The 14,344-nt window shown below is 43.9% G+C and overlaps 2 protein-coding genes across 8 annotated transcripts in view; one reads left to right on the top strand and one right to left on the bottom strand.

Annotated features, from left to right (window-relative positions):
• Positions 1 to 14,344, bottom strand: part of LOC117144053 (heterogeneous nuclear ribonucleoprotein R) — a 57,624-nt gene that overhangs the window by 36,864 nt on the left and 6,416 nt on the right. For all 6 annotated transcript variants that reach the window (XM_033309027.1, XM_033309050.1, XM_033309039.1 and 3 more), the window contains exon 2: positions 4,726 to 4,812. In XM_033309027.1, the coding sequence (XP_033164918.1) occupies positions 4,726 to 4,812 (87 nt within the window). The remainder of the gene's footprint in view (positions 1 to 4,725; positions 4,813 to 14,344) is intronic.
• LOC117144057 (putative mitogen-activated protein kinase kinase kinase 7-like) lies at positions 4,733 to 6,877 on the top strand. 2 transcript variants are annotated; one of them, XM_033309064.1, is made up of 5 exons: positions 4,733 to 4,823; positions 4,991 to 5,081; positions 5,138 to 5,446; positions 5,500 to 5,821; positions 6,260 to 6,877. In XM_033309064.1, the coding sequence occupies exons 2-5, from the start codon at positions 5,040 to 5,042 to the stop codon at positions 6,766 to 6,768; spliced, it is 1,182 nt and encodes a 393-aa protein (XP_033164955.1). In that variant the 5' UTR covers positions 4,733 to 4,823; positions 4,991 to 5,039; the 3' UTR covers positions 6,769 to 6,877. The 2 variants fall into 2 exon arrangements, with proteins under 2 accessions (XP_033164955.1, XP_033164956.1); XM_033309065.1 differs by lacking the exon at positions 6,260 to 6,877 and adding an exon at positions 5,919 to 6,007.

Consider the following 14,344-nt stretch of genomic DNA (forward strand, 5'->3'; position numbering starts at 1 on the left):
CTATTCAAAATAGAACTCGAACCAGAGCTCCAGGCACTAAAGAAAAACGAAGTGCACCCAATATACAATTTACAGTACTTGCTACATCGGAGGATCACCGTGGAGGAGCCGCACAAACGTATCAATCCAGTTCAATGTACTAATTGCCAAGAATACGGCCACACCAAGGCATACTGCACCCTTAAGTCCGTATGTGTTGTCTGTAGCGAACCTCATACTACCGCAAACTGCCCCAAAAACAAGGACGATAAGTCTGTGAAGAAATGCAGTAACTGCGGGGAAAAACATACTGCAAACTACAGAGGCTGTGTGGTGTACAAAGAATTGAAGAGCCGCCTAAACAAACGTATTGCCACAGCACATACATACAACAAAGTCAACTTCTACTCTCCGCAACCGATTTTTCAACCACCCCTAACTGTCCCAAGCACTACTCCAACAATTTCTTTCGCTAGCGCCCTAAAATCCGGACTAGAAGTGCCCGCCCCACCGACAAGAACTGCTCATTCCGAACATACACCGACAAACATCCAACAAACACAACAAAGTGGCATCGAAGCTATGATGCTATCCCTACAGCAAAGCATGAAAGACTTCATGACGTTCATGCAAAATACTTTGCAAGAGCTCATGAAAAACCAAAATATCCTGATTCAACTTCTTGTATCTTCAAAATCCCCATAATGGCTTCCCTACGGATATCTCTGTGGAACGCAAATGGCGTTTCACGGCATACACAAGAGCTCACACAGTTCATTTACGAAAAAAACATCGACGTAATGCTACTATCAGAAACGCACCTCACAAATAAAAACAATTTTCATATACCAGGATACTTGTTCTATGGTACAAATCATCCAGATGGTAAAGCTCATGGAGGCACTGGAATACTCATCAGAAATCGCATAAAACACCACCACTTAAACAATTTTGACAAAAACTACTTACAATCTACGTCCATAGCCTTACAACTCAACAATGGTTCAACGACTCTAGCCGCAGTCTACTGCCCACCGCGCTTTCCAATCTCTGAGGATCAATTCATGGAATTCTTTAACACACTAGGTGACAGGTTCATCGCAGCGGGTGACTATAACGCCAAGCACACCCATTGGGGATCTCGACTTGTGTCGCCAAAGGGTAAGCAATTGTACAATGCGCTTACGAAGCCAGAAAACAAGCTAGACTATGTATCCCCGGGTAAGCCTACATACTGGCCAGCAGACCCAAGAAAAATCCCAGACCTGATCGATTTTGCAATTACTAAACATGTCCCCCGCAACATGGTCACCGCCGAAGCACTAGCAGATTTATCATCAGATCACTCACCTGTTTTTCTAAATATGCTAACTCGCCCCCACATCGTCGACCCACCGTATAGACTCACAAATTTTAGAACAAACTGGCCAAGGTATCAAAAGTATGTCTGTTCACACATAGAACTAACGACGGCATTATCTACAAAGGAGGATATAGACAAGTCAACGGAAACTCTTGAAAACATTTTAGTTTCGGCTGCAAAGGCTTCAACCCCGCCAGTGACGTATGCAAAACCAAACTACATCAAAACTAATCGCGAAATCGAGCGGCTGGTATTAGATAAACGACGCCTACGAAGGGATTGGCAGTCTAATAGATCACCAATTACTAAGCACATGCTTAAGATAGCCACACGCAGGCTTACCAATGCTCTCAAACAAGAGGAAAAAAACAGCCAACGTTCATATATCGAGCAACTCTCTCCCACCAGCACTAAGTACCCTCTTTGGAGAGCTCACAGAAACCTAAAGACTCCAATAGCGCCAATTATGCCACTCCGAAGTCCCTCTGGCACCTGGTTTCGAAGTGATGAAGAAAGAGCCAGTGCTTTCGCTGACCATTTACTAAATGTATTCCGACCAAATCCCTCTACCAACACATTTATTCTCCCTCCTTTAATAGCAGCCAATCTAGATCCTCAAGAACCCGTTGAATTCCGACCATGTGAACTAGCAAAGGTTATCAAAGAGCAACTGAACCCAAGAAAATCGCCTGGCTACGACCTAATAACTCCAAGAATGCTCATTGAACTCCCAAAGTGTGCTATTCTTCACATCTGCCTGTTGTTCAACGCAATCGCCAAGCTTGGATACTTCCCTCAAAAATGGAAAAAGTCGACCATAGTAATGATCCCAAAGCCAGGAAAAGATAAAACGCAGCCATCATCATATAGACCGATAAGCTTACTAACATGTCTTTCAAAGCTGTTTGAAAAAATGCTACTCCTTCGGATTAGCCCTCATCTTAGAATAAACAACACACTTCCAACACATCAATTTGGCTTTAGAGAAAAACATGGAACCATCGAACAGGTCAACCGAATCACGTCAGAAATTCGTACTGCTTTTGAACATCGAGAATACTGCACAGCCATTTTTCTAGACGTCGCGCAAGCATTTGACAGAGTGTGGCTCGATGGACTTTTGTTTAAAATAATCAAGCTGTTGCCCCAAAACACACATAAGCTACTGAAGTCATACCTATATAACAGAGTGTTTGCAATAAGATGCGATACAAGCACTTCACGCGATTGCGCAATCGAAGCTGGAGTGCCGCAAGGCAGTGTACTGGGTCCAATCTTATACACCCTGTATACGGCGGATTTCCCCATAGACTACAATCTAACAACCTCCACGTTCGCTGATGATACCGCGATACTCAGTCGCTCGAAATGCCCAATAAAAGCCACGGCACTCCTATCCCGACACTTAACATCTGTAGAACGATGGCTTGCCGACTGGAGAATTTCAATAAATGTTCAAAAATGCAAGCAGGTTACCTTTACCTTAAACAAACAAACATGCCCACCACTGGTCTTGAATAACATATGCATTCCACAAGCCGACGAGGTAACATATCTGGGAGTTCATCTGGACAGGCGGCTCACTTGGCGCAAACATATAGAAGCCAAATCGAAACATCTTAAACTTAAAGCAAGGAACCTCCACTGGCTCATAAATGCTCGCTCTCCACTTAGTCTGGAGTTCAAAGCTCTTCTATACAACTCCGTCTTAAAACCTATCTGGACTTATGGCTCCGAGCTGTGGGGCAACGCATCCAGAAGTAACATAGACATTATTCAGCGAGCACAGTCAAGAATTCTGAGAATTATCACTGGAGCGCCGTGGTACCTTCGAAACGAAAACATACACAGAGACCTAAAAATCAAATTAGTAATCGAAGTAATAGCTGAGAAAAAAACGAAGTATAACGAAAAGCTGACCACCCATACAAATCCCCTCGCAAGAAAACTAATCCGAGTATGCAGTCAAAGCCGGCTGCACCGCAACGACCTCCCAGCCCAGCAATAAACTTATTAGGGCATTAATGAAAAAAAAAAAAAAAAAAAAAAAAAAAAAACCTATCACTAAGTGAAAGTTAATTAAGTTAGATTAAGATTTGAACACTTATTGTTAGTCTCTTAACACAAAGGGAAGATTCAATAAATAATAAAAATTATAAAAAAAAAAAAAAAAAAAAAATGAATGCGAAATGTTTCACCTACATTTCCCTTGGCAAGGTGCAACCGCCTAGATGAATCACGATTCAGATGGTGTGCCATTGCTTTCAACATTTAAGAAAAATAATATATATGTATACGCAGAGACCACTGAACTTTGTGCACTAACCAAATGGAAAACAAAATATTAATATTAATATTAAAATATTATTAAAGCATGATAAATTATATAGGAATTGATTGGCAGACTATTCCCGCGTTTTATACAAAAATATCAAGAGCAGTTCTTTAAATATTTATTTTAAAATTTACGAACCATTCGGTGCCATCGTTAGCGAAAAGAAGGCCTTTTGAATGGGACAAAAAGTGCAGACCGGAGGATATCAGCATCGACATCCGAGCGCTGCCATTGAAGTCCTTCCTTGGCATAACCAAAAGGCCCCATGGAAAAATATTACATGGATATTTACCTAACCCATTAATTCCGCAGTCGAAAAAGTGAGGTGCTGACATGGCAAAGGGCTAACCAGAAACGGTGGCACAGCCGGGAAACCCAAACCAGGACACATGCAGCCGGCAAATATGCGAAACGTGGCGCGAAGAGCATGCTCAAGTGCTATATACTTGCATTTGCATTATGTAAACGCATCCTACCATCCAGCCAAACCTGCTACACAGGAAAATATCTTGAGTATAGGAAGAAAATGTTTCTCACACTACCCCTATTTGGACAGAAATAATATCCCAATACTTTATATATTTTGCAGCTCAGATTTTTTTTGTGTGCACCATTCAGCCAGGCAGTGAGTCAGGCAGCCAAGTGAAGTGGGCATGTGGTTTACATAAGTCGGGAGTGGAACCCGGACTTATAGCGGTGCACTGGTGCTGGACCTACAACAACAAATGTGTGGGTATGGGATGGCTGAAAACGAAAGGAGTGCAAGGAACTTTTGTGCCGGGGGCACAAACTAATGGAGAGCAACTGCTGTCAGGGGCTTTATGTAACCGTAGACATTCGTGTAATGCGAGATCCAGATGGGCAGGTCTGCCAATATAAACAGCGTGAGGAGGCTCTAAGCTCAACCATAAAAGGACATTCAAGTGTCCCTCAAATCAGTGAAGGCACCATCTACTTGTACAAAAATATGAAATCAGAAAAAGATCACACTAACTCGGCAAAAATCGCAAATCATTTAAAATCGCATTTAAATTAAACTATCACTCACCAGTTCCATGCGGTCCCAATGGGCTTGATAACGAGTACATTTCCGGGTTGAAGGTCCGATATGAATCGCGACCCAGATTGTGGGAAACTGCAATAAAGGTAAGTCAAAGTAAAAATTAGTTTGATTTGCGGGGAAATCACAAAAATTAATATTGAGCATTGTTAATAAGTTGGAATTGGGTGAATGACAGAATTGTTTCTTATCGCATACCGATAAGGCAGTTTTATCTCACTTAACTAGCACTTAATCACAACTTTCTTTGCAGTTCAGTTCACAGATTGTACTTCAAAGCGATCGCACGTATTTTGCTAGAGATGGCCAAGCAAGTGGATTTTGCGGAGTTGAAGCTCAGTGAGGTAGGTTTTACTTGCAATATTGTTAAGGATTCAATGAGCCCCGCTTTTATCCTTAGAAAATTATCGGAGCTGGATCCGGTGGAGCGGTGCGCAAAGCCACCTTTCAAGATCAGGAGATTGCAGTAAAGATATTTGATTTCCTTGAGAAAACAGTCAAAAAGAATGCCGAGAGGGAAATCACACATTTGTCGGAGATCGACCACGAACACGTTATCAGGGTGATCGGCAGGGCCAGCGATGGAAAGAAGGACTACTTGTTGATGGAGTACCTGGAGGAGGGGTCCCTCCACAACTACCTCTACGGCGATGACAAGTGGGAGTACACCGTGGAGCAAGCGGTTCGCTGGGCGCTCCAATGCGCCAAGGTAAAGTGCAAGGTCGGCTTGCCCCACAATCAGATACATTTTCTGTGTTTTAGGCCCTAGCGTACTTGCATTCGTTGGATCGACCGATTGTTCACCGCGATATTAAGCCGCAAAACATGCTTTTGCATAATCAGCATGAAGACCTAAAGATTTGCGACTTTGGCCTGGCGACGGATATGACCATTAATAAGACCGATATGCAAGGAACATTGAGGTATATGGCTCCCGAGGCCATTAAGCACTTAAAATATACGGCTAAGTGTGATGTGTACAGCTTTGGAATAATGCTCTGGGAGCTGATGACCCGTCAATTGCCATATAGTCACCTGGAAAACCCCAACAGCCAGTACGCCATTTTGAAAGCTATCAGTTCAGGTAATTAGTATTATATACCTATTTTAAATCCTAATTCCTTAAATTTACGTTAGATATTATAAAGGATTATTATAATTATTCTGGTATATGCTTATAGTTAGTCTAGTCGTCCGTCCAACCATTTGTCACTCCGTCCGGATGAACGTTGAGATCTCGATACCCAAGAGCTGAAAGGTGATATGCAGATTCCCATGTAGTGCAAGTTGGTTTCCAAAATATTTGATTTTAAAATTGGAATGTTGTTCCTTGTCATTACCTCCTGACATGCAATACTGTTACAATATGTATGGTTTTCTTGTTAATATACGAACATTTTATAGTCGAAACACTAGTTATTTTCTTCAAAAATAGAAATTTCAAATTATTACCAATTTTATTTAAAAGAACTTCTGTTTAATTTCTTCTAAATATATAATTATATACATATTAATATTTTAGGTGAAAAACTTCCAATGGGATCTGTAAGATCCGATTGCCCAGAGGGTATCAAGCAATTAATACAATGTTGCATGGATATAAATCCCGAAAAGCGCCCCTCCATGAAGGAGATCGAAAAGTACCTGGCTGAACAGTATGAGTCCGGCACGGACGAGGACTTTATCCAGCCTTTGGATGAGGATACCGTCGCTGTGGTGACCTACCATGTGGATTCGTCCGGCAGCAGGATAATGCGTGTTGATTTCTGGCGACATCTGTTGCCATCGATCCGCATGACTTTTCCGATAGTGAAGCGGGAAGCCCAGAGATTGGGAGAGACCGTTGTCAGAGAGACGGCCAGAGCGGCGCAGGATGGAGAGCGGGAGGTACGGCGGGCTGAGAAGGACACGGAGCGTGAAACCTCGAGGGCTGCCCACGATGGAGAACGGGAAACGCGGAGAGCGGGTCAGGATGTGGGTCGTGAAACTGTACGGGCGGTCAAGAAAATAGGAAAGAAACTGCGCTTCTAACCAGAAATATGATTATTAATTCGTTATGCTAATGTGCGGGGAATGATTAATAAAGCCGACTGCATGCAGAGAGTCCGCTCGGCAGCAGCAGCAACCCCTTCACAAAGGACGATGCCGATGCAAATGCAAAACTGCAAGGGGTAGGCCTATGAAAAGCTTAGACTGCATTAAGCACGAAGGATAAGGAATTCTGAATGCAGAGGAGAGGATTGCAAAGGTAGATGTGAGGGATGTGAACAACAACGGCAAGGATGACGGCTAAAGGACGATGACGGCGGACATGACAGCGACGTCGAGGGGTGGAGTACAGTATGTACCAAGCGGTGCATTGCTGCTCCTGGCACAGCGCGACTCCTTGGCGTTTTTGCATTGTTTCTCTCTATAGGAGCACACACATATGCTTATGTGTGTGTGTGTGTGTGACCGGAAACTGCCATTTAAAGTGCATTTTGAAGAGTCGCTCAGTCAGAAGGGATCCAGTGGAGCGGGAGCGGAGCGGGAGCCAGAGCTTTACTTGTGTGTTAAGTGAAAAGAAGAAGCCTCTTGGCATTCCCCATTTTTTCCTGGTTTGTCCTTTGGTTTCTGCATGCATGCAAGCAGCTCCGTTTGTGAGGGGTCCTCCAGCCCCTTCAGCCCCCTCTAAGCTCCGCCCTCAACCACCAACGCGTGTAATCCAACTCCTTTTAATTACATTCAATACCCCGTCCACAAACGTCGTCCGTCTGCTTCAAGGTGTTGGCAGCCAGTTTTTGTTTTCTTTTTTTTTTTTCTCCATCTTTAACCTTCTGCCCAAATATCGATTTTCAGGTCCAGGATCCCCAAGCAAGCCCCTGTAAGCTCAACGAGGTGTTAAAACATTTTGTAAGAGATTGCACAGGTTGTGGCCATAACGCGATGCAATCAGGTGTCACTAATCTCGATCGAGAGATCATATTTGCATCAACTGCACTGGGGTTCACTTTCCACAGAGCTGCAATCTGCAGTTGCTGCACTTTTCCAGAGCAGTAAGATACATTTTTAGGTCAGATAGGACTGTGTTGCAAATTAATGAGCCAATTATCTACTTGTATATTTATGTATCATTCTGATATCGTTTTAAAAAGGACGTCATAAAGTAGATAAGGATACACAGTGACGAAACGCTCTAAGGCGAGCATATACATCTGTTGTGATGGTCTAGTCAATGAAAAAATATCTGCCTTTAAGCCAAGTATAAATTCTTTAGGTCTAACAAAACTCGAATATTTCAAAAGTTTATTTTGTATGAACCTCAAGTCAAGAACCCTTTTGCCGCTTGGTACCTTTTGCCCGCATTTAGTCAAACGCATCATCAAAGGGCCAACTAAAGGTACATATGCGTATGGTAAAGCGAGTTCCTAGACAACCTATTCATTATCCTTCCCATTAAAGTTCCGTATCCGCCCCATGCAGCCCACCCACATTTAATCGCTGGTCAAAAACAATGGGAACTTTAAACGTTTACGCATGGCTTGGTCTCGAGAATCGCTATGTTATGTTATGTTCTGCTCCGGGCCCCTACTTGAGGCATTTGGAAGCAGACGGGCCAACCAGCGTTTTCAGAGGAATAGGTCAGTACGGCCGAGTGAGTATTTTCGAGTGCATGCGAGTGTGCCGTGTGTAGTATGTAGTGTGTAGTGTGCATTCTATGTTTCAAGTGCACGTGTTGTGGAAATTTGCGAGCTAAAACAAAGGCGGGATGGAAACGCGACTGGCGGCACAAGCTGCTGCTCCTATGGATAAGTGCAGCAGGACTTGGCTGTATATTATGTATAATGAGACCGCTGCCCGTTCCGTTCCCCGCATCCCTTCCCGCATGGACGCGATGCAGTTGGGCTCACATCGCACCGGGGTCAACGACAGCCCAGAAGGTCAAGCACACGCGCACGGAAGAAAAACAAAAAATGTGAGTTCAATGAATAGTGGTATTTATTCAATCTCAGTGTCAAGCAAGCAATTATCAGCATGGTTAACCCCTGTTTGCTGTAAAAGCGCGAGAATCGGGGTCACCAAAAGACAGTAACTAAGTCAGTTTGGCCACATTCCCATTTTTTTTTGAATTTACATGTTCTTTGGTCGCTTTTAAGCTGATGGCTAGCATAATTAAGGCAAAGTATAGTCCACTGTCCAAACATATGGTCATAATTCACTAAAAGATCCAGGATGCCGACCACCTTCTGGTGAACTACACCTTTAGTCGACTGTTTATTTTTTCTCCTTGTGCACGGCAACCAGAAAAGGGCAAAAAGGAATGGTCCGAGAAATGCGGCGGGATATGGCCGATGAACGACTTCTATTTCACACGCAGAACGCAGAGGTCAAACTTTGAGCGAGGCCAGTGATTAATGTCCCCCAATTTTCGCAGCAGCTGCTGCATAAAGTATCTCCTAGATAAATCTCAATCCGACCGCCCCTGCCATCCAGATCCTGGAGCAGCTGACGAAGAGGAAGATGATGCTGAAATGAGCGTCGACTTCCGCTGCAAGTTTCGCCTTGCTGTACTTTTCGCATTGCTGTACTCGAGAATCCGTGCCTCAATCTGAATCTAAATCCGATTCAGGATCTGAAGCTGACCATAGAGAAGGAAATCTTTTGTAATCGTGCGATAACCCCGACGAGTGCAGAACTTGAAACTCAACCCTTAAGCGGGCCTGGAACAATGCCAGCAGCAAAGGCAGGAGCAGGAGCAGTAGCAGCGACTGCAATGCAATTGCATGTCCAGCCTAGCAGGATGCCAGGCAGTCGGATCCAGGCAGGCAGGTCCTTGCCGGCAATTAGAACACAAGCGATTGCCATGGCCGAGGCTTCCACTTTCTTTATTTTATAATATTTTTCGTTGTTTATTTACATACATATCGGAATGGCATTATAATGCGAATAATGGCGCAGGGATTGTGCGGTTCCTGCGATGCATTCTGCAATCCTATTGTCCTCGCGAAGGAACGAGAGCGAGGAGGGACTCCTTTATTATTTTTTGTTTTTCTGTATCCACACCGTATCTTTTGTGGCGGTCAATACGATGCCTGGTGGGATGCAATGACCGGTCCGCAGGACAACGGACAGAGGACATCGAACGATGGCCGACTCGAAACGCATAACGAGGCTCAGAAAGGAGCGAAGCAATTTGCATTGTGCCATCGCTGGGACAGGAAGCCGGATAGGCCGGAGATGAAATTAATACGCATAAATTACAGGGCGGATAAGCGATGAGTAGCCATGGGAAAAGCTCCTTTCGGCCATCTCAACCACGGATTCCGATGGGAAAATGCTTTCAGCTGGGCAAGCAGTGTATCTGCAACCGACACCCCAAGTTGGATAATGATCATCGCTGCTTTTCAAGTAGTTTGTACCGAAGCCCTAATTAAAAGTCTCGTCTTTCAGATCCAAACACTTCCAAATAGCACAAGCGACACAAGTTTGTGTACAATGCTAAAGTTTTGATCGAAATAATGGAAGGTGCACTGGAAAGTCAGGCAACTTACTATCTACTAAGCTAATATATAATACAAGCATGAGATACCCGGTACACGCAGGAAATAGAATCCTGAGAGGGGGGCGATATGCAAAAATGTCCTGTAGAGTGCAGAAATCGAATGCTTTAATATTATATTTTTTTTTTAGAATTAAATTAATAATTTTGTCCTAGAATCTAAAATAAAAGTAGGTATTATTTTTGTAGCCATGTAAGGCTAGGAAAATGTTGCCACTTAGTCCGCTGCGGCAGGTAACGTGAAAACTGTTTGCCAACTGTGGCACAGGAAGCAGACTGGATAGAACAGGATAGAGCCAGGACACCAGGACCTGCAATTTGCTGAGTCTTCAACAGCAACTGAAGGAACGGACCGAGGTCGACGTTGCTTGTCGGCCATTCCTTTTCCGGTTGTGCTTGGCAACTTTTGCTATTGTCGTAGGTCTTCGAAACGGGAGCAGGACAAGTCAAAGAACCAACAGCCGTCTGGTCTGGGGTCTGGTCTGGTTTTGGTCTGGCTAGGCCACTTGCCTCGCAGCTAGTCGAAGGAACCTGCCGCAGGACTCGGTCGGCACACACGCCATATGCGCAGAAGGACAACAATTGAATTACAAAATTATTTGCTGCCGCTGTGTTACTGCCTTTGCTGTCGTCGTCCTCCGAGGACGAGGACGGCTGGCAGAACTAGTTGTAGTGCTCGCAGGACAGCCAGACCTTGATTGGCATTCGGGAGGAAGGGGATAGGGAAAGGGGTAGGGAAAGAGCTCCCTCAAGTGCCTCTTGTCCGGGGCTGAGGACATGTTTTCTAAAACGGAAATTAGGTGACAGGACGAGGCGAACAAGCGGGCTTTTGGTTCTTGTCGACAACGTCTTGGGTCAACTTTAATTGCCGCTTTGTTCGGGGTCGTACACTTGAAGAAAGAGTATCTAACTAAGAAGGTCATAAAATGTTTATTTATCTGTCTTTTTATAATTTTTTTTATACAGCAAGTCACTTTCCTATATTTAGAAAAATATTTATCGACCATTTGATACTAGCACAGGAACCATACAAAGTGAGATTATAAGAGTTCTGTAGCATTTTTGTAAGGATATCGAGAAGATTGGGAACTCGGTTCCATGAGTACCTAACGATTATCTTCGCAAACACGCCGGCAATTAGCGCTTCTTGGTTTGCCCGATAACACTTGGGGCCTTAGAAAATGCAGAGAGCGCAGTTCTTTACACTTTGTATCTGCAAATGTGTCTGCAGCTGTATTTGTATCAGTATCTGTATCTGCGAGTGGGTCGCATTTGTATCTCTCAGACTGTCTGGCTGAGGGAACGCGCGAGAGTCGCGTGTGCAATGCTGCAAAAATGTTCAAATTCATTGCTGTTAGCTATATATTTTTTGTTTTTGTATTATTCATTTTCGGTTTGGTTTGGTTTGGCTTGGGTTATCGTCTGGCAACGGCAATCATAACAGCCAGGGGCGTAGAGTTGGATGCAGGGGGGTGGGTGGCCATGCAGCGACCAGTGCGAACACAAAACAAAATGATGCATAAAGCGAGAGGTGCGGCGTTTTTCGAGGATGACGAAAACTGAAACGAGCCAAACGCACGAAGACTCCACCGATTTGGCAGCATGAGGACTCGGATTCAGATTCAGATTCACGCGAGGATTGCGGGCGCGCGAAGAGGAGAGTGGTGATTCGAGGCGCAATCGAGGGGCAGGAGCAGCCAGCCATGCAGCGACGACGACGACGACGACGTCGACGACTTTGTGGATTTTGATTCTGGGTCATTCACCCTTGACAAAAAACACATTTTTGCTCTGTGTGTTAGGCCGCTTTTGTATTTTGTATGCGGTGTTGCTGCCGCTTGCCTTGCTTTGTTGCTGTTTTTTTTTTTGCTGATTTTTCTTCTTTTTTTTGCTTTTTCCTGCTGATTGCTAACGTACAGGCAGGCATCCACATTTGGACCCCACTCTCCACTTGATTTGGCTTATTTTGCTGCCCGGGATCGGGGATCAGATTGGATCGCATCGGAGTGGAGTGGGGCAGAGGACTGGGGATGGACTGGAAAATCGCTTTGCATATTTGCAAGTCCATGTCCCAATCCAAATCTATGTATGTCCATTTGTCGGGCATTGTTCATGCTCGCTTTTGTTTTATTATATTTACGCCCCAAAAAAAGAATTTCTGTTTGATTTTGTTTAAATTGTTGTCCGTTGTCTGGCATTCTAAGATGGTTTTTATATTTATTTTTCCATCTTGTTTATCTGCGCTGCGCTGCGCTTTTTGTTCTCGGCTGGTTTTTTGAACCCTCGCCACGATTTAGAAGGCAATTTGTGCGAGGAATGAAAACCATCTTGGGCAGTGCTCCTGATAAATATTATCGCAAATTAGTCAGTGCGGCTATTATTAAATGTCTTCTGCAACACAATCTTATATTTAGGATGTGCGAGTTCAAAAAACGCTAAAAATGAGCGGGAGCAGCGCGACATGCAAAGATATGTACATGTTTATATTTAATTATCCCAGATTATTTAAATACCAATTTATAGTATTTTGGTCATTATCATACATTATTTTAGGGATTTTTATTTGTATATATATATATATATATATTATATATTATATATTTACCATTACACAGACCAAAGGCTTTCGTTAGTTTTCATCAGTTTGTGCCAAACTTTCAAATTTCCCGACTTGTTCAATCCCCCAGTTGGCAAAACTTTTAATGCCCTGGCACATGGCCGAATTAAAACGTTATCTGCCATGCAACGTTGCCAAATCTCCTGGCTCCTCTCCATGCAACATCATTTTATAGAGCTGCACCTCCGTCCTACCGTCCTACCCCTCGGAAAACTCTCTCCCCGCCAGTTGGCTCAAAGCAATTGCCATTTAGGACAACTGCGGCAACAACAACGAAATTTACACAACAATCAATTACAGTAGCCGGTGTGGTGCTAACGAAAACAAAAAGCGAATGGGCCAACTAAAACAAAACACAGAAGACCGGCGAAAACGAGGCCAGAACAAAATAACATCACACTGAAAGAAATTTTAGCAACTATACGCAGATATCAAGAAGTTATTTCAGAGGTACACATGAAATAATTTGCAAGGGTTGTTTTTAATCTAATGTAGGACAAGGTACTTCTTTTACTTCTTAATCATAAATTACACACTCGATTTATTGTTTTATTAATGTTAGAATTTCACATTTATTCACCGAATCTCATATGTTATAAAATGTACCTTGCAGATAGTATTATTGTTTGTTGTGCTGCACTGTTGCGATTCCCACGTGGGAAATAAAGAAGTGCACGAGGCGCGTAGATTTATCTGCATTATGCCATAGCGCGCTGCAAGTACGCATACCGATGCACTCGCTCACAGATACACCCACACACACGCACGGAAATGTCAGTCGACAAACTGGAAATTATGTTTGTGCCGAATTTTAGTTTGGTCGGCCAGGAGGAGGCTCCCCCTCGTCGATCCAACTGGCAAAAAAGCAACTGGCCGAGGGAAAAACGAACAGCACAAGCAAAACAACAAACGACAGGTGTAATAAATAACCTAGGCGAAATGGCCAAGAGGACGAGGATGCAGCAATGTAATGAAAGTGGTGCAATGCGAGCGCAGAGGAGGGTCAAGGAAGGGGTCACCCTGGACGAGTCCACTAATTCGTGTCATTTAGCGCAGGTGGCGACAGAAGAGCCAGAGGAGCGGGGAAGAGGACGAAACGGTCTGGATAGCAGGACGACCACAACAGATTGACGCTGAACGATAGCGCCAGGAAATGGCCTTTGCTCCGGGCTCCAGGGACGAAGGCTTCGAGCTGTGACCGCAGCCGCAAAGTTGCCAAAATAGCTACTACTCTGGGTGCTGACCCGAATCTGGATTAATTCAATCCCTATCACACAGCAGGGTTCAATAATTCAGGAGGGCCATCGTGTCGCCTAAGAGGGTCAACGGGCAGGGGCGTAGGAAGAATGTAAAGGGATGCCAATTTTATATGATGTCAATAGTCTTTAAAAAAGATCAGAAATATTCGAAAAATAAAGAAAATGAAAATAACATTATTTTACATTTAATAG

The sequence above is a fragment of the Drosophila mauritiana genome, chromosome 3R (genome assembly GCF_004382145.1).
Source record: "Drosophila mauritiana strain mau12 chromosome 3R, ASM438214v1, whole genome shotgun sequence".
In the NCBI taxonomy this organism is placed as follows: Eukaryota; Metazoa; Arthropoda; class Insecta; order Diptera; family Drosophilidae; genus Drosophila; species Drosophila mauritiana.